The sequence below is a fragment of the Lathamus discolor genome, chromosome 5 (assembly GCF_037157495.1).
Source record: "Lathamus discolor isolate bLatDis1 chromosome 5, bLatDis1.hap1, whole genome shotgun sequence".
Classification (NCBI taxonomy): Eukaryota; Metazoa; Chordata; class Aves; order Psittaciformes; family Psittacidae; genus Lathamus; species Lathamus discolor.
The window spans coordinates 35,121,824-35,146,980 of NC_088888.1; the positions used below are offsets into that span (position 1 = coordinate 35,121,824).

At 42.0% G+C, this 25,157-nt stretch overlaps 2 protein-coding genes across 6 annotated transcripts; one reads left to right on the forward strand and one right to left on the reverse strand.

Moving 5' to 3' along the window:
• Positions 1 to 595: 595 nt before the first annotated feature.
• Positions 596 to 20,334, forward strand: PHF10 (PHD finger protein 10). 3 transcript variants are annotated; one of them, XM_065680364.1, is made up of 12 exons: positions 596 to 1,240; positions 3,838 to 3,944; positions 4,504 to 4,634; positions 5,383 to 5,466; positions 6,861 to 6,994; positions 7,109 to 7,258; positions 8,956 to 9,065; positions 10,612 to 10,765; positions 13,198 to 13,353; positions 18,102 to 18,210; positions 18,495 to 18,683; positions 20,100 to 20,334. In XM_065680364.1, exons 1-12 carry the CDS (start codon positions 611 to 613, stop codon positions 20,183 to 20,185), a joined length of 2,040 nt encoding a protein of 679 aa, XP_065536436.1. In that variant the 5' UTR covers positions 596 to 610; the 3' UTR covers positions 20,186 to 20,334. The 3 variants fall into 3 exon arrangements, with proteins under 3 accessions (XP_065536436.1, XP_065536437.1, XP_065536438.1); XM_065680366.1 differs by having other exon boundaries at positions 1,081 to 1,240; positions 5,389 to 5,466; XM_065680365.1 differs by lacking the exon at positions 13,198 to 13,353.
• On the reverse strand, positions 18,829 to 23,680 carry C5H6orf120 (chromosome 5 C6orf120 homolog). 3 transcript variants are annotated; one of them, XM_065680367.1, is made up of 2 exons: positions 23,469 to 23,680; positions 18,829 to 22,093 (listed from the first exon to the last, which is right to left on the reverse strand). In XM_065680367.1, the coding sequence occupies exon 2, from the start codon at positions 22,039 to 22,041 to the stop codon at positions 21,484 to 21,486; it is 558 nt and encodes a 185-aa protein (XP_065536439.1). In that variant the 5' UTR covers positions 22,042 to 22,093; positions 23,469 to 23,680; the 3' UTR covers positions 18,829 to 21,483. The 3 variants fall into 3 exon arrangements, with proteins under 3 accessions (XP_065536439.1, XP_065536441.1, XP_065536442.1); XM_065680369.1 differs by lacking the exon at positions 23,469 to 23,680 and adding an exon at positions 23,346 to 23,456; XM_065680370.1 differs by lacking the exon at positions 23,469 to 23,680 and adding an exon at positions 23,257 to 23,319.
• Positions 23,681 to 25,157: the final 1,477 nt, after the last annotated feature.

A 25,157-nucleotide genomic window follows, 5' to 3' on the forward strand; every position in this document is an offset into this window, starting at 1 on the left:
AACTGGGCCTTAATGGGCAACGACAGTGGTGACCATATTTTTAAAAATAAGACTTTGGCAGATCTGTTCGGTGTGCAGACATCTGCTTTGGAACGGCCGTGCGTGGAAGCAGAGGGCCAGTGCCTGTTCCACACCCCCTGTATTGTGGAGAGCTGCAAGTGAGCGTGTTCGAGCGCCAGTGGGCTGTGGTGCTCCTGAGTGCCCCTTGGCCTGCTCGGGTTTGGCCACATACCGGCAGAAAGCGACGGGAGGGGGACCGGGCAGAGGTGCGGGCGGCGGGTCGCTGGGCGGGCGAAGCGAGCCCGTGGGGGCGGCGGCTGGGGAGCGGCTCCGCGCTTTGTTCGTCGGAGCGGGGGCCGTGCGCGGCCACGGGGCCGTGCACGCGCAGTAGGCGGTGGCGACAGGACGGGGGTCTTTGCTGCCGGGAGGGGGGTGGTGGCGGCGCCCGTGCTCCGCCTTCGCCCCGCCACTGCGGCGGGAGCGGGACGAGGCGCCGCCCGGCGCGCAGCTGGTTCGGCGGTTCCGCGCAGCGGCGGGGCCGGCTGCGAGCGCCCTCCTCGCAGGGGCGAGCGCGCCCCCCGCCCCCCGTGCCCCCCTCCTGCGGGGGCTGATGGTTCACAAACGTAGCTCGTCCCCGGCTGACGTTCCCGGAGACGGGAGCCTGGCGGCGGAGCAGCCCAGCCCTGCCGCCTGCCAGCTCCCGCGCCGGTCAGCGGCGGCGCCCGGCGCTCACCACCGCGGGGGGATGCTGCCCCTCCGCCCCGCGCTGCTGCCCAAGCGATACCGGGGCGGCTCGGCTCCGCGCTCGCGGCCGGGCCGCGCGGCCGCCCGGGCGGCGGCAGGAGGAGGAGGAGGAGGAGGAGGGCGCGGCGGCGGCGGCGGCAGCACCATCACCATCGCGGGCGGCGGCGCCCCGGCGCTGGGCCCGCGCGGCGGCGTCGGCCCGGGCCGGCTGCCGGTCCGGCGGCGCGGGCCAGGGTCGCCGCGGGCTGCCCGGAGGGGGGCGGAGCAGGAGCTGCGCGAGCCGCCGCGCTCGTGCGCGAGCTGGCCGGTAGGGGCCGTTGCCACCCCCCGCAGGGGAAGGGGGGGCGGAGCCGGGCGCGGCGCGAGGCCGGGTCGCGGGGCGGCGGCGCTTCTCGTCGCTCAGCCGCCGGCGGGCCCCGCGGCGGTCATGGCGGCCGTCCTGTCCCCGCGCCTTTGCGACAGCGACCCGGCTACGCCAGGCGCGCAGTCCCTCAAGGTGAGAGCGTGTGGCGGCCGCGGGTCTGCGGGCTCGGCGCGGAGGCCTGGGGCTGCGGTGCGACAGCCGCTCCGGCGGGAGGCCTGGGCTGCTCGCCGGTACCCCCGCGCGAACTCCGCGACCCCCTGCTAGGGTTCACCGCACGCCGCCCTGGGGATCCGGGCGGCGCGTTGGCGGCCTCCTCTCCGAAGTTGCGCCGTGGGTCCCGGCTCGTGGGGGGAAGGCCCCGCCGGGTGCCCGGAGCCGCGCTCGAAGTCCCGCGGCGCCCTCCCGGGTGCGGCGCCCGGCAAAGTTTGTGTCTAGTGGCGGGCTCCCGTGTGCGGGCCCGCGGAATCGCGCCCGCGCTTGCGGCCCCGAGCGCTTGCTCCGCGGGTGCGGTGGGCAGTTACTTTTTTGAAAGACGCCTTGGTCATTCAGGCTGTCCCATCGCAGAGTGAGGCATCGTTACGTAGCTCTCGCGGGTGATAGGCGTACCAGGAGTGCGTAACGTAACCTTGTTCGGTAAGGACTAACAGAAACATGCGCTTTCAGGGGAAGAAGAGGCCGTTCTTAGCAATGTTTGACTTTCGGTGTGAAGAAAGTCATAGGCCGTCCCTAATTACTAACCTTCTTTACAGCAGCAGTGGTTGAAGTACAGTGTGCCTTTCTTAGACCACAGCGCAAGTGTTTTCACTTCTTTCTGCAAAGTCCTCTGCGAGGAGCTGCCTCATTTGACGGCGCGTTTTAATTTGTGAGCCTGGGTGATAGAGTTTGCTGACGTCTTCAGCAAATGAGAAACCGAAAGTGGAAATGGAGGACATTGCTCTTCCCTGTGGTGTGGATGTGCACATTTTTAACAGTACCGGGTTTAATAAAATTTCAAAGCAAAAGCAGAAACTGATGTGAGGCACTTCCTCTTAATTGTCATCTACTTCTGAATTGAGATCTGTCTTTTAAAAATGTTTTGAAGTTTCTTAGTAGCTTTGGTATAGCAAAGCTTGGCTTTGGCCCTGCTCAAGTTTTTCTCTATCGGTTGAAAACATTAGGCATGCGTTCATGTTCTGTGTGGGAAGTAGGGATGAACTACTGATGAGGCATAGCTGTGTCACAAGTTACCCAGGTGCTATACTGTTTTGATTGGAGACGGCTGCTTGGTTTGTCTACTTGGATTTATACAAGGTATTCTCAACAATAGTAGGAAATAGTGTTGGTAGTCATACTGGTGGAGATGCTGTTTACCTGATTATTTAAGTATAGCTTCATTAAGTTGTGTTTCAGTTTTTGTTGTTGTGTGAAAGATACTTATGAAATGCATTATTGCTAGTCCACAAGAAAGAAAGGAAAACTGTGAAAAACATTAAATAAACGAAAAATACAGGAAACAAATGCCTGGGGCCTGTCTTGGTTATAGTACTTTGAAATGTTCTTTATCAAAAGTAATATATTCTCATTTGCTGTAATCTTTTAAAATTATATTCCAAGTAGTATGTAGAACATACTAGAATGAAGACATTAGCTAAGGTAGACCTAGTAATTGTTCTTGCTATTTAATAAGTGTGTATAGTTTGGCTTCACCCATTTATTTCTGGTATGTTAATTCTTTCTTAAACTTTTCTCAGAGGGTACAAAATGTGACTCTTCCATACTGCTCCACTTCAGCGTTTCGATTACCTAGAAAGCTATCTTGTTCTTGGCTCTACTACTGGTTACAACCGGTGATTCACTTGAACACTTCTGCCTTCTGTTTCTCAATTATAGTCACTAAATGCTTTGAGAGTTGATGATGTAGGCAGGAGTTGTATAGCGTTATTGGATAACAAAGCAGTAAAAAACACAGTAAAAAACATCAACTGAATCCTGGTCTGCTTGATTTTACAGAACTCCTTGTTTTGTTTTGTTGCCATTTTATTCTCTTTCTTTATGTAGATCTCATGAAATCTGAATAGTGACATCTGTAAGTTAAATTCTAAATGTTTGCCTGTAGTAACTTTGTTCTCTTCTATATCTGTTGCAATACAACTTTTTTTTTTTTTTGTTATTTATTGTTTCCCCACAAAAGACAAGTCTTTGCTGCTTGCTGTAATCATATCTTTTCGTGAACTCTGTACTAGTCCTTTAATTTTAACTGTGTGTCCATAGTATTTTCCTTGATTTTATGAGTATCAGCTCTCAGTAAAGGCTTGGTGGTTTTGCTCTGCCCTTGCTTTTGCGAGCTAGTCTGATTAGGTGAATTAGTCCTGTCTCTAACAATCATCAATGAGGGAAGTATGCTGTGTCTACAGCTGTCTGGCTGTGCTAATGCCAAGTTAGTTTACATCAAGAACAGTGAACTTGGTGGTCAGAGCTACAGCTCTGTCTATTCAGTGCTCCACCTACACCACAGGTGAGAAACTACCTAATCCTCCTCCTGTGCCACTGTGTGTCATACAGCTAGTTCATAGCTAAGAATAATTGCTACATAAACTGTCCTATGAGTTGTTTAGTGAAGAGCATTATTCAATAGCTTGGTAGTTCAGGTATATTTAAAATCTGGATTGCCTTGCCAGTTTTTCTGATGTTTTACATCATCTGCTGATTACTCTGAATTCCTTGAATATTAATCTTTATTTTTGTTTTAGGATGACACAGAAGAAAATTCCAATGATGGCAGCCAGCCGTCCAAAAGACGACGCATGGGCTCAGGGGACAGTTCTCGGAGCTGTGAAACTTCTAGCCAAGACCTTGGGTAATTTTTTTTATTTTTCTTTTTTTTTTTCTTTTAAGAATTCCTACTTTTTTATTGCTAGTCTTACTGTATTGTTTGATATGCATAAGAATTAGTTCTTCCTCCTTTGCTTGTCCTTGTTCTTCATACATCTTTCTGAATTGAGGCAGTGTCCTGTGAGGACCCAGCTATATTTTTCTCCCAGCATATTTTAAGAAATCTCATTGTAAAACAGCGCAGAATGTACTGCATCTAATTTACAATCAGAGGCACAGCTTACATGTTTTAAAACGTTACATAATTTTTAAACTTAATTTTGACACTTGAGTAGCTGCTTTTCCTGGTGTCCTCTCTGCTATCATGGGTATCCCTTTGTATTCTGCCCCTCAGCATATTGATGAATGCCGGTTTGAAGAAACATATGTGAAGTGGAGTGTAACAAAGTGACTTTGAAATGGATGAACAGGATGCAGTGTCCTAAAGTGCTTGTCCAAATTAATATAAATAGAAATTACTGAATTTCTAGAAATATAAGTGGCCCTCTTAAGGGTTCTTTGATTTGTTCTAACGTTGTTCTTAGATACAGCTATTTTCCTGCTGAAAACTTGATAGAGTACAAGTGGCCACCAGATGAAACAGGAGAATACTATATGCTTCAGGAGCAAGTCAGTGAATATTTGGGTGTGACTTCCTTTAAAAGAAAATACCCAGGTATTTATTTTTGAAGCTTTTCTTCTGAAAAGTCTTTGTGTATTTTGGATGTAATCTGTGTCTCTTTGACAATATAGCACGAGCCAACTGATTAAAAAGACCCAGAATTATTTATATTTGTATATTTATTTTATAATTTGTTACTGGCCTATTGAAAATGTATCCCCTGGTTTTCCAAATAATTTAAGACTTCTTGGTATTGAACTGAAAATCTGTAAACAAGTTGATTTGAGGGTTAAAACAGCAAGAGTCTTCTGAAAACTGACCTCAGTTTCATTTTTAAGTATTCTGTTGGTGATTTCTTACTGTATAGCTTTATCTCTATATTCTGTTTTCTGAATTGTGGCAACAATTAGATGGGGACATTCTAGGATTTGAGCCTTCATTATTCAGGATTCTCAAATCTGGTTCTTCTGTCATGGAGCTTATTTCTAAGAGGCATATTAAAAGAAAAAAAAATACTGTCAGTACTTGATAATGTTTTTCATGTCTGAGCTCCTGTGTCAGGTTTCTTTGGTATTTCTTGAAATCATAACAACGGGCAGGGTACTCAGAAAAATTGACCATGTCTCTACAGTACGTGCTTAATTTAAAATTAACTTGTAAGATTAACATGTTTGTAGAAATAGTAGTATAATACAGACTTTCCCAGCCTGGAAATAATATTGGCAAAATACTTTGACCCTGCTTGTGGGTGAGTTTGAGTAACTGCATACGTTTTTACTGTTCCCTTTTGTTTTCTTTGGAGATTTAGAAAGACGAGATCTATCTCACAAGGAGAAACTCTACCTCAGAGAACTAAATGTTATTACAGAGACTCAGTGCACGCTAGGTAAGAAAACAAATTGTTAGATTCCTTCTTAGTGTATTAAAAATGTGACACACTGAAAATGTGATTCAGTTTGGTAAAAAATTGCATCACTCTTAACTGAAAACAAATTTTGGAATGAAAACTGAATTATTATTAATTTGCATGAATTGGCCACAGAGTATCAGGGTTCCAAATTTATTATAAGAAATAAGTTTTGGATCTATTTTAATTACTAAGCAAAATCCCTTCTGTGTTGGAAATTAACTTTTAGAACCTTATTCTCTTTCTAGAAAAGAGAGCACCATGATTTTTCAAATTGAAAAGTGCATCAGTCTTGTTTTGCTGAGTTACTTGGAACCCAGCAAATATTGGTGTATCTTACATGGTTCAATTTTTATGTTTGAAGTTAGAAGGGTGTGTATTAAAGCACTTTAATGTACTTGAAATTGAGTGATCCCATGGATTTGGCTTATATTGAAAGAGCTTGAAGTATTTTTTTCTTCTTCTGCTAGTACACATGCCTTGGAGCATGTTAGAGATTGAATGATGCCTGTTGCATCTTTTTTCTGTAATTCGTGGGTCTATGTAAATGCAGTGTCATTTTATATACTGACAGTCTTTGGAGTACCACCTTTATGTCTCACCTGCCAGCCCTCTTGATTATTTTTTTTTAACTTAAACATGTAGGTAAGAATAGTGTCTGATCTTTAGCAATAGAAGGAAAATGCTATATCCTGCCTCATATATTCAGTAGAGATGTGTGCTGAGTTAACTATCCCTATTTTTTTAAGGTTATATTTATAATTGGTGGTAGTAACATAAGTCATCCTCCATTCTATAGTTAATGATTAGAGAGTAGTTGTGTTTGAACCTTTAAAGGAGTTCTGCATTGTAGCTGCAAACTGAGGCATTTTGCCTTCCAAACTTCAAATGATTTACTTCGGAGTCAGAAGTCTGTGTGTGGTTTGCTGCTCTGAATTGCCCTCACACTGATTCTTCCTTGATTTGTATGCAGAGGTTATCTAAACCTTTTAATTTCAGTTAAGGTTCTGCAAGTTAATGAAACTTAACACTTCACCAATATTGGAAATGAAAGCTACATTCCATTTTACCAGGTCCCGCTTAGAACTAAAGTTCTGCCTCACATGGGAGTTCAGTAGCTGGCTGAGTCAATGTTCAGGGGCCTGTAGCTGTAAGGAAGAAATGAGTCTTGACTCATTGGGTAGAAGCAAACCCCTAATCAGCCTTGAGAGCTAAATGGCACAAGTTCACTCCTACTTTAGAGGGGGAGAAGCATTGTGCACAGCAGGTTGTTGTTTCTAGCTGCTCAAAAAGTTAAGCTGATCATTGTGGGATATAAATAACCTACAGATAGTTTTGCCAGATAGCATCATTATTGCTTTTATCTATTTTAGGTCTAACAGCTTTGCGTAGTGATGAAGTAATTGATCTTATGATTAAAGAATATCCTGCCAAACATGCTGAGTATTCTGTTATACTGCAAGAGAAAGAGCGTCAGCGAATAACAGATCATTATAAAGAGTACTCTGTAAGTAGCTAGCATATAAGTGAACTAGATCTGTAACATGTGCAGTATAAGAAAAGGCTGTTCTCAGGCTGATAGTGAAATATATGTGAATTGATTAAATTGTTTTTATTCCAGCAAATGCAGCAGCAGAACACACAGAAAGTAGAAGCCAGCAAAGTTCCAGAATACATTAAGAAAGCTGCCAAGAAAGCTGCAGAATTCAACAGTAATTTAAACCGGGAGCGGATGGAAGAACGCAGAGCCTATTTTGATTTACAAACACATGTAGGCAGATTTAAATTTCTTATCAATCTCAATAGGTATCTCCTTGCTTGTTTAAGGTTAAGTTGGTTTTCATACCATTTTTAACTATTATTGTCAAGGGTTTTCATTAGTCTTATTTCAGTCATGTAGGGACTTAAACAGCTTTGTTGTTAAAGGGGTAATACTGCTAAAAGCAGTAATCTCAAGTACATTTAATGTGAAGTTTTTATCCTTTAACTTGAAAATATTTGTCTTGGGAAGCTTTAAAAGTTTCATTGTAACTCTGTTGTCATCTCGTGTGTCGTGGTTTAAACCCAACCACAAAAGCTCGTTCACTCACCACCCCCCCACCGACCCTCCCCGCTCCCAGAGGGATGGGGAGGAGAATCAAGGGAATGTAGCTCCCACGGGTTGAGATAAGAACAGCCCAGTAACTAAGGTATAACACAAATCACTACTGCTACCACCAATGATAATATTGATAAGAGAAAATAACAAGAGAATACGATACCACCGCCGACTGAGTTCGACGCCCCCTGAAGAGAGACTGTGCCCTTCCGGGTAACTCCCAGTTACCTCCCTGGGCACGACGTGCTGTGGTATGGAATACCTCTTTGGCGAGCTTGGGTCAGGTGTCCTGTCTCTGCTTCCTCCTGGCCTCTCCTCGTCCCCAGCAGAGCATGAGACTCACAAAGTCCTTGGCCAGAATAAACATTACTTAACAACAATTAAAACCAATCGGTGTTATCAGCTGTCTGCCCAGGCTGGAAGTCAAAACACAGAGCTTGCACCAGTTACTAAGAAGGAGCAAAACTGCTCCTGGTAAACCCAGGACATGGTGGTAGTACAAAACTTAAGAGGGAGGCTTAGGTAACTAAGAAGCTTCTTGTTACTATTTTATCTATTCATATGAATGGCTAATTCTGTTTTGGAATACCTTCGAAATTTTGCCTAAACAATACCTAGGAAAAAAGCTAAACTATTTATGCCCTAAGAGTCTGCAATGTTATGCCTTTGTTTTTGTTAGGTGCTATATAGTTTTTGTATTAGATAGGTTTAATGTTTCAGTGCCTGATTTAAAAAAGAATTAGCTGCCATTTCGAAGCAGGACTGTCCTGCTCATGTGAAGACAGTAAAAATCTTCTCAGTGCAAATTATTACATGGCAGTCTGTTATGTTTTTGTGGTGCTGACCTGTGTTAGACACAAGATAGTGGAGAATTAGTTTTATTTCTTTCTAAGGGAAAAAAGACATCTGTGTAGGCTTCTCCTTTCCATATATTTTTATTATTAGTGGTATTTTTTTAATGCTGTGATCTGGTTTCAGAATTAGATGAATGTGTTCTTGCTGCATGCTGCCAGTATGGACCAACAATGTTAATTCAGGCTAAAGATGCCAGTCACAAAAATAATGTTTACAATTTCAATTGTTAGATTTTAATTTTCAAATTCTTTTATGTAATATATTATTAGAAATAGTCTTAACTAATAATTGTTCAGTTCGCTAGTTACTCAGTGTTTGGATTTAATTGGTGATACTATTTTGTGACTGGGATCTCTTACCATTTTAATGAATTAATTTCCTGTGGGAGTGCTCGGGTAGCTGTTGCAATTCAATAAAACTGACTAGTTGAAAATGTCTGGGGGGAAGATGGTGAGGAAGGCTCAAAAGTTTGTGTGTGAAACAAAAATGTCTTTGTTTTGTCTTAAACAATACAGATTATCCAGGTGCCTCAAGGAAAATACAAAATCTTACCTACAGAGAGAACAAAGGTTAGTCCTTATCCAGTGGCTCTCATACCCGGCCAGTTCCAGGAGTACTACAAAAGGTATTTTGAAAGCGTCCTAACTGCTGATTCTGTTGCACTGATCTGTTTTCTTTGCATCTAGCAAATGGAAAACATTTAAATGTATTTCCTGTAAGGTTTTGAATTTTTATGTTTGAGACACTTGCTAGTCTTAAGAGGTGCATAGTGTGACAAGAACTGTCAACGAAACACTGCTAGTTGCAAGGGGGATGTCCCTGCTGATGTGTTGCAGTGCCTGAGATGTGGCCTACTCAGATTTTACTATGGTAAAAGAAGGCACTGATTTCATTCTTGCCACCCTCATGTGTTTACTGATCTTCTTCATGTGCATGAGTGCTAAGATTAATGTTATTATATCAGAATTTTGTAATGCTGGCCTGGGATCGTGTTTTCTGTGTGACAGTCTTGCTGTCCTTCTTAGAAAATTCTTAATTAAAAAAACACAAACTGATTGTTCTTGTGGGCTAAGTTTAGTGTTGGATTTGTAAGTGAGTGAGAAAGGTATCACTAGTTGGATCTTTGTGTTTCGTGAAAAATGCGGACCTGACTGTCCACACAAATTTAAGACTTTTCCAGTGGTATGATCCCATTTGAGAAATACACACTGATTTGAAAATTGTTGCCTAAGTATTACCATACATACAACAGAGACAGTACTCATCCTGTACCTGCACAGTTGTCTTGGGAGAAACTCTTTATCTGTAAATGCCTTGCTTATTCCAGTGTGTGTGCATACAGACCACGCCAGATTTGCATGTTACAGGACATTCTGAAGGACTTACATTTTATTAAATTAATTGAACTAAAGAGTTTGAATTTAATTTTGAATTAAAGATTAAATATCTTATTTTGCACTTACAAGCTGCAAGGGGAACTGCTTGTCCTTGTTAATGAAGGACACAACTTTTCAAAATATGCATTAAAATAATACCCTATTCCTTATGGTGTCTGTCCTTAATAGTAAGAGGACTTTCAATTTTTTCTTAGTATTTCAGGTTAAAAAAAAGAAGTATGTTACAGCTCTTAAGCTGTATCTGGTTATAAGCAATGTGATTAGGTCTTCAGTCTTCTGAAATTGTATTTTTATATGCACTTTTTGTTCTCCTTCAGTAATAAGGAACTTGGATGTATAGCTGTATTCTTTACGTACTTTGCTTTGGACCCTAGCTGTTCATGTGCCCTGTGCTGGAACTGTTGTTCATACGCTATATGGACACTGCACATTTATAAATAAAGTATATCGTTGGGCATAGAAATATGGATTGGTTAAAAAATTTTTAGGTCTTCTGTGGCCTATTATGATTATGTAGGTTTGGAATATTGCAGAGATACTCTTCCTGCATTCCACAAATATCTGCTATACAAAGAAGACAAGTACTATATGGTACCGCATTTGGAAGGAGAAATTAATGTTTCCTTTGTTTTCAGAATTGTGTGTTTTTATGTGCTTCCCTGCAGAAAAGGGAGCTTTTCTTGTTCTTTTTCATTGAAGTCCTTGTACACTGTGTGACATAACATTGATGTGTAAAGTACACACGAAGTAAATATATTTATCTATTAACTTTAGATACTCTCCAGATGAACTTCGTTACTTGCCATTAAACACAGCTCTTTACGAACCTCCTTTGGATCCAGAGCTGCCTGCGTTAGACAGTGATGGAGATTCAGATGATGCAGAAGAAGGACGAGGGGATGAGAAACGGAAAACCAAAGGCAATTCGGTGAGACAAATTGAAAGTATTCTTCAACAGAAAAATCCTTTCCCCTCACTTTTGTTAGGTTCAATAGAATCTTTAACATTTGCAAAATGAAGGAGAATCGTAAACTAAAAGCATACTCCCTGTTTTTAATGCTTCTTTTTATTTTCATAACATTGCTCTCCAGCTTTCTGTTTTGATCTATTTTAAAGTAAATTGAACAAATACTTGAAATTTCAGGCCCTTTCTCCATTCTTTTTAAAGAAATCTTGAAAAGCCTTCCCAACTCCAGCTCTGCTATGCCTTTTTCCTCAACAGGAAGTTGCTGTCATTTCTGGGGTGAATGAGCCTTGTAGTTCAGGCCACAGTATATTTTGCTATTCAAGTCCTACAGAGTCTGTCACTAAAGCCAAGGTGTTGATAGCCTGATAAATTTTTCTTCTTGTGAAGTAGAAGCAGGAAGTATTCAGTACAGAAACAGATACTTTATTTGAGTTCAAAAACAAGGTGAAAAGCACTAGTTTTTTTGCTTTACGATACATCTTTAAAAAGATGCTTGTATTCTCTCTGTGTATGCAAATGCCAAATTAACTGTTACTGGTTTAAGGGAAACTTTCACATGCATACCTTGGCACTGTTTTAAATGCTTAAGAGCAGCTGAGCTTCAGATGAGCTGTCTGAGTACAACTGAACCATTGGTCTGTCGGTACAGTTAGTATGTTGGTGAAAACCATTTTCCAGAAAGTTAACCCTAGTTTTAAGAGAAATAGAACATAAAGTCATGGGTGCATTGAACAGTTTCTGGTTCAGTTCACAAACATTTTAGATGGTGGGTGTATTTAGTGCTGAATTTTGCCATATAAACATTATTTTGTTTGAATATTCATAAGATACTCGTAACTGAAAAGAAAGGGTCAGCTTGTAGGCCAACAAAGGAGAGAGGAGTGTTAATATACCCTTTCTGCTTGCATTTTGTGGAGAAAGAATCATAAACTTAGCAAGCTAAATGTCAACTCAAAATTTTTATTTCATTACATTCCAGCTTTTTTACAGTTGGTCTTTAACCATTTCTTCCCAGTTCCCTTTTCTTTTAACTTCCATTCCCCTTAGTGGTAAAGAAAAGCAGCTGGACCACACAGACCGTGTTCTCATTTTTCAAAGAAGCTCACAGTTTTTGGTGACAGTGCAGAAGGGAAAATGTGCTTGTGTTGGAAAAGCATAGGGAAAATTTAAAATGAGATTCCTGTGGAGTGTGGTTTGACTATGGGAGCAGGGGTTGTTTGCTACTCATTGGGGCATACTGCTTGGGAAAAATACCTGTTGAACACAGAAGTGGGCAGCTGTCAGGCCTCAGTTTTGGGCTACCTACCATTCGTCAGATCTTCCTGGTGAGTCCTACAATATGCTTTATGCTTTTTCCTCTTTCACCCTCCCTATTGTTGGAGTCAGCTGGCAGTTTGCCTGTTCTATAGTGTTTTAATGGGCCTGTCATAAATAACCCCCTAAAATAATGATGAAACGTACCATTTCTTCCTGCCACAGAGTTTTCTTGCTTTTGTATTATACTCCTACCTTTGCCCCGTGTCTCTTTTGTCTGTTTTGATTTTAAGCTCTGGGACATAGGCTGACTACTGTTATGTTTGTACAGAGTGCCTTTTACTGTAGGGCACCATTGTTATTTGGCCTCTTGGGTTTTATTGTAATCAGTGTTATTAATTATATTGCTTTCTTCTGGAGCTTCTTGGAGGCCTTTGTTAACGCTTTTCTGAGAAAAATCTTGTGCTGCTGCTATTAATTATGCTTACATTGATCTTTTACCTTCTTTGAACCTCTTTCAAGCCCCTCTTTCTTGCCTCCTCATTCCTCAAAACAACAACAACAAAAAAGCTTTAACTGCAGCATATATTCATAAATTCTATTATTTGGCTCTGAATTAAATATTGAATTGTGTTTTGCCTTTGATGGCACTCTTCTGCTGCAATCCAAATTAAATTGTTTAGATTGCTCCTGGTGAAAATAGTAGATGAGGGTGGCAGAAAAAACCTTCACATGTTTAATTCAAAGCAATGCTATTTTGTAGTACACTTAAATGCATGGCAAGGGTACTTTTAACTTTTTGCTGGCCCTTTACATTGAAAACGGTATCTCACATATAGTTATTTTCTTGCTGACTCTTAAAGGAAAACGGTTCAAAGAACTATACTGATGTGCTCCCACTCTGGTATCAAGACCAACTGGAAAACATGACTGGTACTGCTGATGCCAGTCTCTCAGCATAATCAAAAATAGATAATGAAGGTTATAAGCAAAGGTGTTCTAGATTGTAATGTACCCTGTGCTTTTGCAGAAGGAAGGATAATATCCTTCTCTTACCTTAGTTGGCTCTAAGGGGCATAGGAAAGACTTGTCTGTCTATCCAAAAAATAAAAAAAATAGCTATGGTATTTTTATTATAGGACAATTCGTCTGGCAATGTATCTGAAGGTGATTGCGCCACAGAGAACCAGGAGGATTCTTTTCAGGGAAGACAAAAAACAAGAGACAAAAGTGCTACTCCAAGAAAAGATGGTTCCAAACGTTCTGTTTTATCCAAATCAGTTCCTGGGTACAAGGTAGAAGAAAAAAGCCCCTGATGGAACTTCTTTACTGACCAGCCTCTCCCTGAAATACACGTTTTTAAAATAATATGGAACTTCTGCTTGCTGTACTTCACTAGCTGCTCTCTTGTGTGCTCCACCTGTTTGCTTCCTTACTTCCTTTTTGCTTTTATTTCATGTGGGCCTTTCCTTTACCCTAGCTATACCGTGGCCTCTGTTTCTGTGAACTTCTCGGATTCCCAGGCAGTAACATCAGAAAAATCCATTGTGGTTTTATCACTGGAACTCTGCATCTTTCTGTCTGCCTTAACAGTCAAAATTACTTGCCAGTTCAAAACTAGCATTCAGTATCCGTTATATTTTTTTCTACTATTTAGTATGGCAGCATACCAAGAGATCAGTGCTGTAAAGTGCAGCTATGTGGCTGAACATATTGTTATGATGTTCATTTTAAATACAGCCTTTCATCCTGAGATGTTGCTATGTATAGCATGGAAGGCAAGAAGCTTACTACAGTTGTGTAGGCAACACTACATAACCACTTTAACAGTATATGGAAAATAGCTTTTTATGTAGTTCACACTATGTAGAAACGTTTGTGGGCAATATGCTTATATCCAAGCTGAAGACTTGGTGAGGATGTTAAGACATTTCAGCTGTCAAGAGGTGGTTGCCAAACCTAGGGCCCAAATCTTCAGTATTACTGTACAATAATTTCAAAAATTAAGATAAAATAATAGTTTTCAGAGGAAATGGGAATTGACATGCATTATTTATGTGTTGTTTTTCTGCATAGTAAGGGAGGACCTGAGTATATGTAGTGTATGAATATAATGTAACACTTTCAAAGCACATTAGTGCCTAATTTGGTTCCACTGAAAGGAATGAGAATTTTCTGTTAACTTACATGGGAGCAGGAATAAACTTGTAAAGAGGTAAAACACTACATTAAGATAGGGTTTAATATTTAGCGATCAGGAGTGCTTGTTAAGAGAGGTTATGGGACAAGGAACACCTTTGTCAGGAACAGGATCATGCAGATGGAGAAACTGTCTTAGCATAAGCAAGCTGTTGATGGCTTGCGTTTGATGTTCATAAATACTTGCTATCTGTATTTACCAAGTTGATAGTAAACTATCACTTATGTTAAGAAGCTAGTTTCCAGCAAGAACTGGACAGCTCTGATAAATTTTCTCCACATAGGATATTTGTACAAGAGAAGGCAGCAGCTGTGTTTTCTCTTTCCCAGAACTTACTCAGAAGTATGCGAAAATGGAGATTTAGACTGTGGTACTGTATGTATATTATTTTATATGTGACTTTGCAAATTGTTGTAGACACAGAGTGCATACTAGTATTCCCATGAACATGAAATCCAAAGATGGAGCTTGAAATTATTTTTTAGCTCTGTTTAACTTCACATTAGAGACTGTGTGCCACTGGTTTAGTACAGAAGTTTCACTTAGCTGTGAGATGTCAGAGTGCTTGATGAGTCCAGTGTGTTTAATTGACATTAGGAAGGCATAGAGAAAGAAATGGTGGAGCAGAACTTCCTGTAAGGTTCTGAACTTCTAATTGTAGAAGAGCAATGGTAGCATACAGCATTGCATTTTGAAAATGGGATCTGGTAGCAGTTGCTTATTGGTTTAAAATCAGTGGCTGTGTTAGTGTTACAGTAACAAGGTGTTACTGTAAATGTACAGTGCATCTTGTACTGTGGCGCGCCCAGCCTGCAGCAGCCATCAGGCTCTTGGTAAGTCAAAAGTGGTGATGTTGTGTTGGGAGGGTGAGAGGATTGGCTTTCTTGTTTGTGGGAACGTTTGAACGCTTTCAGTAATCCCAATCACATGAGCTGTTTTAACTGGTAAGACAGAAAGATTCTTGTTTGTTAGTCATAAAAACACCAGATACTGATACACCAAACGTGCCTCAATGTTAAGGCACTTTGAGCTGAAGGCTTAACTCATTTAAAATGTTGTCCCTATGAACTCTAAATCTTTGTAATACTTCTGTATTGTTCTCTAATATTTGACTATTTTTGTAGGACAGTAATTTTTCATTACATGTAGTTAAAATTGAAGGATAATTGCTATGGTATCAACATGCAAATGTACAGTTATAGCCACATTATAAGTATAGAATTCACACATTTCCACTGAGTTATTTTTGAGTAAAAGAATAATGTATTTTATATGGAGGCATTTTTATTGTCAGTTCTTTAACAAAGAACGGCTAGCATGTTTTACATTTTATCATGTTACAGGTAGTGAGTCTTTGTTGCTGCAGTACTTGCTACTACAGTTGCACACACAGGGTACTGTTGAAAGTACATGAGATTTTTTGCACATAAAACTGAAATGTATTGAGAAACTATATTTTACAACAGTTCTGTTTCAGGTCACTATATATAAAAATGGAACGCTTTGCATTCTGAATAGGACCTTCTAAAAGTGGTGTAGTTGGAATGCTTACTTAAAGAGCTGCAGCACAGCATCATGGAAGCAAAAACTTACAGAGCAGGCAGTGGTCACTTTGACTCTGCATTCATTCCCTCTCTATTCCTCATCCCAATGAGATGAGGATGTAGAAAACAAAGTTTAATCAGATGAGATATTGTAACTTCCCATCTGGATTTTATAGACTTTGTTCATAGTGTTTCTAAAAGCCATTTATGGTGGTAGAACTTGAACTGGTTTGAAATGTGAATAGTCTTGCATTCTTTTAAATTTTTTAATTTTTGTAAAAATACTTCCATTCTGTTGGAACTTTATTATTAATAGGCTGTGATTCTCACCCCCCCAACATGCACAATTTCTAATGAATACAATTTAGTGAAGTAAGACTAGATGGAAGCACTGTTGGTAAAGGCATCTATATTAGTGTTTAACTTGGGAGTTCTGTGTATGAGTGTTAACTCCACATATGCTAATGCAGGTTAACAGTGATCGAAAAGCAACTCACTTTAGCTTTCCTGGATTACCAGGGAGTACGCTGCTGTGTATTAAAGGCAGTCAGATATAAATCTGTAACAAACTAGAAGTCTGGTTAGAAAAGTGCACTTGCTATTCTAGAAAGGCTTGGTTTACTTAGAAATAGATAAAAACACAATAAAATTAGAATTTAGCCTAATCAATGAAAGGGTAGATGCTGCAACACTGACGAGGTTTAAGCATGTGCCACTTTTGTTGGGAGGAGCAGGGTATAAAGGTATACATGTAGGACACATAGTAAACCATAAAGGAGTTTGTGTGGTATTGCTCTCATTATATTTATTATTTTGTAGAGACATTTGTGAATGTTAGACTTTTCTTATTGTTTTATTATATTTATGTATAAAACAGGTTGACTCTGCTTTTTTAAAATAAATAAGCAAAAAAAGTCTGCATGAATGCCTCTGTCATCTTTTGAGGGAAGTCACCTATAAACATCTGGTGTGGTGTGCTGGTTTCGTAAATAAACTGCTTCAGACAATTTGAAGCAGACTGTAGCCATGTTTTAACTTTGAAAGCAGAATGAAAACTTCAGAGAACTCAAAGCAATGTATCCTGACTGCCCTAAACATGAGTCAAGATGCTAATTATCTTGCTAGGTGCTAGAAAAACTGCCTGGGGACATAGGCACACTTACAGATAAGTTGTAGTGCAGAAGATATCACTGATTTTATATATGTATCTATATATATAAACATATATATATCTATATATATGCACATATATATCTGGTTTTGCTTCTAAAATTTCTTTTAAAATTAAACCTCATTCATCTCCCCACCCATGGTTAGTAGCTGACCGGAACTCTTCTTGGTTACTGACAAGCCATTTAGCTCCTTTGAGAACAGGTTGTGCCTTGAACTCCTCTGTTAGCTACATCTTTTAAGCAACACTGTGTTTTAGAACTTTGTCACCTAGTCTGTTTAACACCAGTGAGTACAGTGTTAATTTTAAACCACATTTCTCACTGATTTCATCATGCAGTGGGCAGAGCTGAGCAACAGAACTACTGAAACGTTTCAGAAACTTGCCTTACTGCTCCCTTGTCCTCATTGCAGTTCTAAACTCCCATCAGGGTATCTCTTGGGTTGGCACACAGAATACACGCACACAGCTGTTACTCACTGTAGCAGCCGGCTATTTTTCTCTTACCTTGTAAATGGATCTCAGGAACCCAAATACACTCCAGGTGATAATTTAGACAGATGATGAATGTAAAACTGTAGTTAAATACAAGGCTGTGTTTCTTACCACAGTTATGGCTGGATACAAGATAAAATGGTAAAACATCCAGCTGTGTACAGCAGAGCTAACCAGGTATTTTGAAATTAAAGATAGAAAAATAAAGCTTACTTATTTACTAATTGTTTTTGTATATTCAGGGACAGATGTATTGCAAATGGAAAATTTTATTTCTTCCATAAATGGGAAATCTGCAGGAGTATCCTATATTGGAAAAAAATGACTGTCAATTTCATCCTCTGTCACAGTTAATTTACACTGAGGAGAATGTTAGCTGATGAATTCATAGGAAGAAGCAGGTACATGCTTTTGCTCCAATCTGATCTACATATAACTTGCCACATGTGCCAAATGCAAATCTTACATAGTTAACCTGTTTTTTTCAGTGCCACTGCTTGTCAATGATTGTCCTGTTTTAAGGTTCACACATCCTAACAGTTAATTTTAAAGAGTTAAGGAATTCTATGACATTTCCTGTTAAATCTGTCAATTCTTGTGGAATGAATTTATAGCCCTCTTCTACCCTTCCAGCCAAAGGTCATTCCAAATGCTATATGTGGAATTTGTCTGAAGGGTAAGGAGTCCAACAAGAAAGGAAAAGCTGAAGCTCTTATACACTGCTCCCAGTGTGACAACAGTGGTAAGTATCTGCATACACTAAGCGGATTCCTAAGGGAGTCTGTTTGTCAGATCTGTTTGTGGAAATACTCAGTGTACTAGGCTTCTGTGCCGACGGTTCAGCTGCCTTTTCTGTCCTTCGTTAAGACTCCATCTCTAGTTAACATTACATGCACCAGCACATTGGGTGTGCTATGGGATCTCACCAGGAGGTGAGCCAAGATTCAGCTTCTGTAAAAGCAAACATTCTAACTAATTTTAAATTTCATTTCAGACATAGAAGTAATAATACTGGTTTTAATCTAGGCCATCCTTCTTGCCTTGATATGACCCCGGAGCTTGTTGCTATGATTAAGACTTACCCTTGGCAATGTATGGAGTGTAAAACATGCATTATATGCGGGCAGCCTCACCATGAAGAAGAAATGATGTTCTGTGATGTATGCGACCGTGGTTACCACACTTTCTGTGTGGGACTTGATGCCATCCCTTCAGGTAATAAGAGTTAATTGTTCCCACCCTCTTGGAGTTCTGGGCTTTCTCTGTCAAGAGTTAATATACACTTTGCTTTCGAAAGAATAGTTTAAAACAAGCGTGAAGGGTAGGAGTGAGAAGTGCTGTAGGAAAGCACACCATAGGACACAGGGTTTTTTAATAAGCTTTAATTTGGTATATTTGGTTGCGCACAGTTTAACCTGGCCATTCCTGTATAGGAAATAGAATTGGCTTTTACAACAGAATCCAAACAGACTCACTCAGAGCTAGGGGTTTCTTCCCCCAGATCCACAGAATACTGAGAATAATTACCTCTCTTCATAAAAGAAACCTGTAAAAAGGCTGTATTGCTGCATATTGCTGGAGTATAGCTTTCACATTAACAAAGTGTTTGTGCTATCACGTCAGTTTCTAAATTAAAAAAAGTACACTCAATTTAGTATTTGTAAACACCTTTTTAAACCCATTCCTTTTTTTCTTAAACATCAAAGCTGGAATGCAGTACCTAGATGTCAGGCAGCCTGTACCTTTAAATTACTTGGTCATTTGTTATCAGCTGGCCAGCTCAAGGCAGTGTAAAGAAAATAACTGGTGGTACTGTTGCTTTTTGTGTAATACTAAACTCATGGTAAGTAAATTCATAAGTACACAGTGGCTGTGAGTTATGCAGCAACAGAATCCCCTGTAAGTACAGTGCTCCAAATATGTGGTACATTCCGATTTTGGGAAGCACTGGCACTAGCTGTCACCTTAGTACAGGTTCTCTGGCCCATTTCAGGCTGACATAAGGACAGGATCTAAACAAAATAGATTATATGCCTGCTAGACAATGAAATTACCAAAGCAGCCCTTATGATTCCAGCTGCTGTAATAACAAACAGTTAAATGCTTCTGCTCTTTGCTCAACCCTTTTTTGAGGGTCAGTAATTTTCAGTACAAGGTCTAGTGATGAAGCCCTGCCAGCAGTTGTCTGTGCTGCCTGACTGCACTCAAATAACAGGCACTGGTTTGAGGAACAGGACCCCATACCTGCAGCAGGAGAGCAATGTTCCCCAGCTGCTGTTCGTTCACCTTGGGCCATGGTTATTCACATCAGAAGAGAATTTGCAAACTCAAGCATCATTCGTCAGGTTCTTTCCTAATGATCCACCTCCTTAGCAGCGCTGGTGCTTCCTGAAGTCCACAAATCGGTGTAGCCAGCTGTGACACATCAGGAATCCAACAAGGGAGGGCACACTGCTCACACTGCTTTCGGCACCTCCTCCAAAAGCATTTGCATTTCAAAGCAAAGCACTGGCTGTTTACATTGAAGGAAGTACTGCAAACAGATGAGCACCGATTAAGAGTGGTGAAAGGTGCATAACTAAGCGGGTGAGTAACAAAGTTTCCCAATAATTGATAACTTTCTTTTCTTAGGTCGCTGGATTTGTGATTGTTGTCAGAAAGACTCTCCCGTACCAAGAAGAGGAGGAAGAAGGGGGAAAACCAGCAAGGAGGGCTAAAACCCCCCAAAACTTGCTGTCCAAAACTGCACAAACTGAAGTGATACTTTGGTGCTATTTAACCAACCACTCTAAGAGGAACAATACCACTTCTTTTTGGTGTTTTTTTTTCCTTTTTACCAAATAAACTCTTAATTTTGTCTATATAATGATTTTTTTTGTGATACAAATCACTAATCCTATCCTGTCGGATGTTTGGATAGAGACAGACAAACCAAATTCCCACTCAAAAACAGAAGGCTTTTGATAATGAAATTTAAATTGTACATGCACCATTTGCATAAAGTTATAGTAATGTACTTGTTTACCTCAGTGCACTCATCAGTAAGCTCTGTGAAAAGGAAATTACAGAGCAACTGGTTATTCTGAAAGACTCAACCAAGGCAAAAACTATGCCTCACAAAACCGATTTTCAACAAAGAGTGGGCACAGCCTGACCTTCTTACACCCGACTGCACACTCGGCAGAAGTTTTCTTTGCAAGCTCATGACTTATTCATAAAGATGTTCTACTAAAAAAAGAAAACCAAACGATCAATCACAACAAGCTATCAGGGGAGGTGTAAGAAAACACCTCCCAAGTTCAAGATACCTTATATATAGTGCATCGCTTTTAACAAGGAACAAAACCACCCTACTGACAAGTAACAACAGCTGACAGCTCACAGTGACAGCAGAGAAGTGATATGCATTCAGTTTGGGTGGTGGCTTTGCAAAGGTGATGAGTGACTGGACAGATCTCTGCTTGGCATGATGTAGAGCACAAGCAGGCAAAATATAGATCATCTATCCCCCCTAGACAACTGAGAGGTTTTTCCTTCCTTCGCCCTCGGCTCCTCAGCTTCAATATGCTCAAGCCTCACTGCTAATTATACTGGAGATACTTGCTCAGGAAAGAAGTAGATTTTATTTTTAACCATGCACTAGATTGAGAGTGGCCCTGAAGTGCAGCACTTAATTTCACTTTTCTTTATAAAAAAGAATAGAAAATACTGAATCAGAGTTGGTTTTCCTAAGCACCTGTTTAAAGTTAATTTAACAAGATCCCAACTGTACATTCATTTTTAAGCCCTGATCTCTGAAGAACACTGCAAATACTGTGCTCGCTGCTCATTTTATGTATAGGGGAGGATTGACAATATAAAATTAAATATGGCTTTTTCCCCCACTTCCTTTACGGTTTAGGAAAAGTAACCTGAATACCTCTTCAGGAACCATAACAAAGTGTATTAAATATCACAGCAAGTCATTCGTGTTCAATTTCACAGGCTGAAACGTGACTTAGCCCAGTGTGTCAATTTAAAAAAGAATTTCAAGTATTAACTTCAGGATTCCAATCAGTATAGTCCAGAAAACAGACTCCTCATCCTGAGACTCATCTTCTGTAGACTGTGAGTATTTCTGGTTGGCCTCCATCTCCTCAGGGTTATAAGAAGCCTCACCAAACGGGTACTGTACAACTGTCCGATCATAGTACACTTTCATTTCAAACTCGCTCTCCAAGTGAGAGGGGTGGCCATAAATCCCTATTCCCACTGGGCGGCGGAAGTGCGCTGGTACGTGGACAACATCCTGGCCACAGGTTACAGACTGTAACTCGTACTCGTCAAAGCTGGGGTGAAGTGTCATGTCAGATACGTACAAGTCTGCATCACCTTTCAAACTCCGCATCTGAAGTACGATCTTTCCCTCGTGATTTAGTCTCAAGTAGCTGTAGTTGCCTGCTCCAATCTGACCTTGAACAACATGGAGAAGGACCCATTCTTCAGGTACATCCTCTTCCTCGAAGGCATTCACCACAACGAGTACTTGAGCTGCTGCAAAAATGATCAGGATTCTTTTCCAGCATGCCGCCATGGTCTGGAGCTATATTCAGACTCTTCCTTTCTCCCGTTCTTGTCTCCTCCTTCTGAATACAAAACATAATTCAGATTTCAGTATATACCCTTCTTGGAAGGAATCAAATTTAACTTGGTAATTTTTATAAGTTCTCTCTAGTCCACACACAGCTAAGCAACTTTAATTAAGTACGTTCATTAACTTTTCTGTTTTTAATAGTAAGAAAACCTCATTGCTAAGATTCAGAGCTCTGTCAGATTAAAGTGGCCTGAATTTCTTAATGAATTAATCAAGCAGGTAGGTGTTTTATCATCCAGGACAGACACAGAGCTATTAGTTTTATTCTACCTGCATAGCTGCTAAATTTGACTGAGATGAAACACGATAATGATCTTAGCCTCAGTTTTAAATAAAACCAAGCAGTTAAAAAGAATGCTGTTGTATGCTTGAGGAAGTTCAACGTTGCATCAGGTGTTTAGAGGATCCTATTTGTTCCCCCATCCACTCAACTTCCAGAGGCAGTAAAGGTGCAAGCCTGCGCGCACACAAGAAGCGGTACGCACTCTGACTTGCACTGGGAATGGAGTTAGAAATAAAACCGAGTTACCTAGTGAATTAACACATTCAGATATGATTTTACTGTGTGATTGTTTCTAGGACTAAACTTGGCATATTACCCGTGAAAAGAGGAGTTTCCTAGAGATCCTGTTGCCGTACAAGCACTCAGCTCTTTGCAGCACAAACTTAATGCAACTGTTCAAAGATGCAACTTGTGAACCCTGCTGACAGCTTCCAAAGTACACAGCTGACTGTGTACTTGACTGTGGCATGCGGTCACACTCAAATACGACAGCCACACGTAGACATACACACTTCCAGGTTTAAGAGGAAGCTTCTCATCCTTTCATTAGAACACTACAGTTACCTCAAACATGAAAGCTACAAGCTGTTTTGTACCCTGCTGGCATCGAAACAAACTGCACTGCTTCCACTGCGATGTCACTTAAACCTTGAGAGGTTTTACTGCTAAACACAACAAGGGAAAAAGTGTAAGAGTATTTCTCTAGCTCCAGATTTGCTGCCCCGGAGGCCTCTATACAAGGCCACAATTGCGCACAGACGGCATAAAAGAAGCAATTCTCACAGCATTCGCAGAACCTGCCCGGCCGACACAACACCCACAACAGCGACATTAAAACCCACTCCTCTGCCTCCCCATATCGGGGGACTAACCCTCGGCCACTTTTAAACCGAAGCGACGATGAGGTACCCGAGCGGGGAACCGCGCGGCTCCGCTCCCGAGCGGCGAACGATGAAGTTACCGAGGGACGCCCGGCGCCGTTCCGGAGCTGGAACAGCACCTGCGAGGGGCCGCAGCTTGGAGAGCTGCCCGCCCCGCGGACCCCCGCCACCCTCCGCCGACCGGCAGCTGGGGCACGGCTCACCTCTGACCGGCCGAGGGGCTCCGGCACGGCGAGGCCGCGGCGAGGCGCAGCAGAAGGCTCCGCGGACGTGCGGCAGCGCAGCGCGGCCGGGGCGCCGCGGAAGAGCCCCTCCCCGGGGCGGGCTGGCACGGAGGCGGCCCCGCGGAGCAGGCCGGCCCCTTCGCACCCCGGAGCCGAGACCGGCCCCGCAGAGGCGGCTACCAGCGAAGCAGGCCGGTTGGAGGCGGAGCGAGGGGCCCTCCGCACCGCCCTCTCATAGGCCAGCGCGGAGCCACTCACAGCCGGTAACACCCAGCACTCCTGCCCCAGACCGCCCTCCTCACCGGGGGGGGGGGGGAGCGTTCCCACCTCGCCCAGCTATCGCGAGAGCGGACGGCGGGGGGGGGGCTGTCGCCGCGGCAACGCGGAGTACGCGACGCACGCGTACGCACAGAGCCCGCGGGCCGCAGGGCGGCGCGTCCTGCAGACCGGCGGAGGCGGGCGGTTGCGCCCTCTGGGCGCGGAGCTGTGGCGGAGCGCGGCGGTGGGCAGGCTGTGGCAGGACCAGGGTAATGACCATCCCCCGTACTTGGCACTGGTGAGGCTGCAGCTCAAATACGGTGTTCGCCCTCACCACAAGACGGACATTGAGTTGGTGGAGCAGGTCCAGAGAAGGGCAACGAAGCTGGTGAAGGGCCTGGTGCACAAGTCTTATGAGGAACGGCTGAGGGACCTGGGGAGAACTGAAGAAGAGAAGGCTCGGGGGGACCATATTATTCTCTAGAACTACCTGAAAGGAGGACGGAGTGAGGAGATGGATGGTCTCTCTACCTAAGTAACCAGTGATAGAACAACTTTAAATAATGAGTTTTATCAGGTTTAATATTTCAATGTGTACTAAAGAGGTTGATAAGCCTGTTTGAAAGATTTAAATTGATTTAATAAAACTCAGATTTAACAGAATCTACATTTGGCAGGTTTGTGCAGCCTGTTAGTTTGAGGTATGATTTGACAGAATGCATTACGTGGCGTTGATGAAGTTTGAGAGCTTTGAAGAATATTGAGACCAATAGAAATATGCTGTTTGACACAAAAGCATGCTATGATAACAAACTGCTGTCTGGCTAAAATGACCCTTTTTTTCACATGCCTGTCAGTTCAGTCTGAAATGGATGGATAGCCGAGCTGAGGGAACATGCCGGAGCCAAGATCTTTGAGCATCTTGTTGCACAGAAAAGGGATGTGGCAGGAAGTGTGCTTTACAGGCGCGTGATCTAAATTTCTCACTGCACGCTCACACTGTCACTAGTGTTCGCATGCAGCTGTCACCTTGTGCCAACAGGGCAGAAATCTGCTTCTTGTCACTCTTGGATGACTGGTGTCGTAGCCACTGAGAAGCAGCAGCATCTATTGGAAAGGCAAAAATCAGTGATGGTTTGCACCTGTCTGAATCGGTCTCCATGAGACTGACGCTGCTGGCTGAGGGTCCAGCTGCAGGAAAGGAGCTGGTGTTCTAACTCCTGTTTGATCAGTCAAGAAATCAGATCAAGGTCTCAGATACTGTTTTGGATCTTACTAGTTCCCTAGTTGTTATGGATAGGGGATTGTTGAAAGTATTGTAGCTACAATACTTTTAACATGAAAATAAACCATAGTGAAAAGAACTGGGGAGAAACATGCTAGACTGCCTAGAAACAGTTATGGACAAAG

What these genes read in the sequence shown, in the direction of transcription:
- PHF10 (XM_065680364.1), top strand. Translation starts at nt 611, where the DNA reads ATGGTTCACAAACGTAGCTCGTCCCCGGCTGACGTTCCCGGAGACGGG. An exon ending in ATTTTGATTTACAAACACAT is followed by an intron (nt 7,259 to 8,955) that starts GTAGGCAGATTT and finishes TAAACAATACAG; the next exon opens with ATTATCCAGGTGCCTCAAGG. An exon ending in ACTTGATGCCATCCCTTCAG is followed by an intron (nt 18,684 to 20,099) that starts GTAATAAGAGTT and finishes TTCTTTTCTTAG; the next exon opens with GTCGCTGGATTTGTGATTGT.
- C5H6orf120 (XM_065680367.1), bottom strand. Translation starts at nt 22,041, where the DNA reads ATGGCGGCATGCTGGAAAAGAATCCTGATCATTTTTGCAGCAGCTCAA.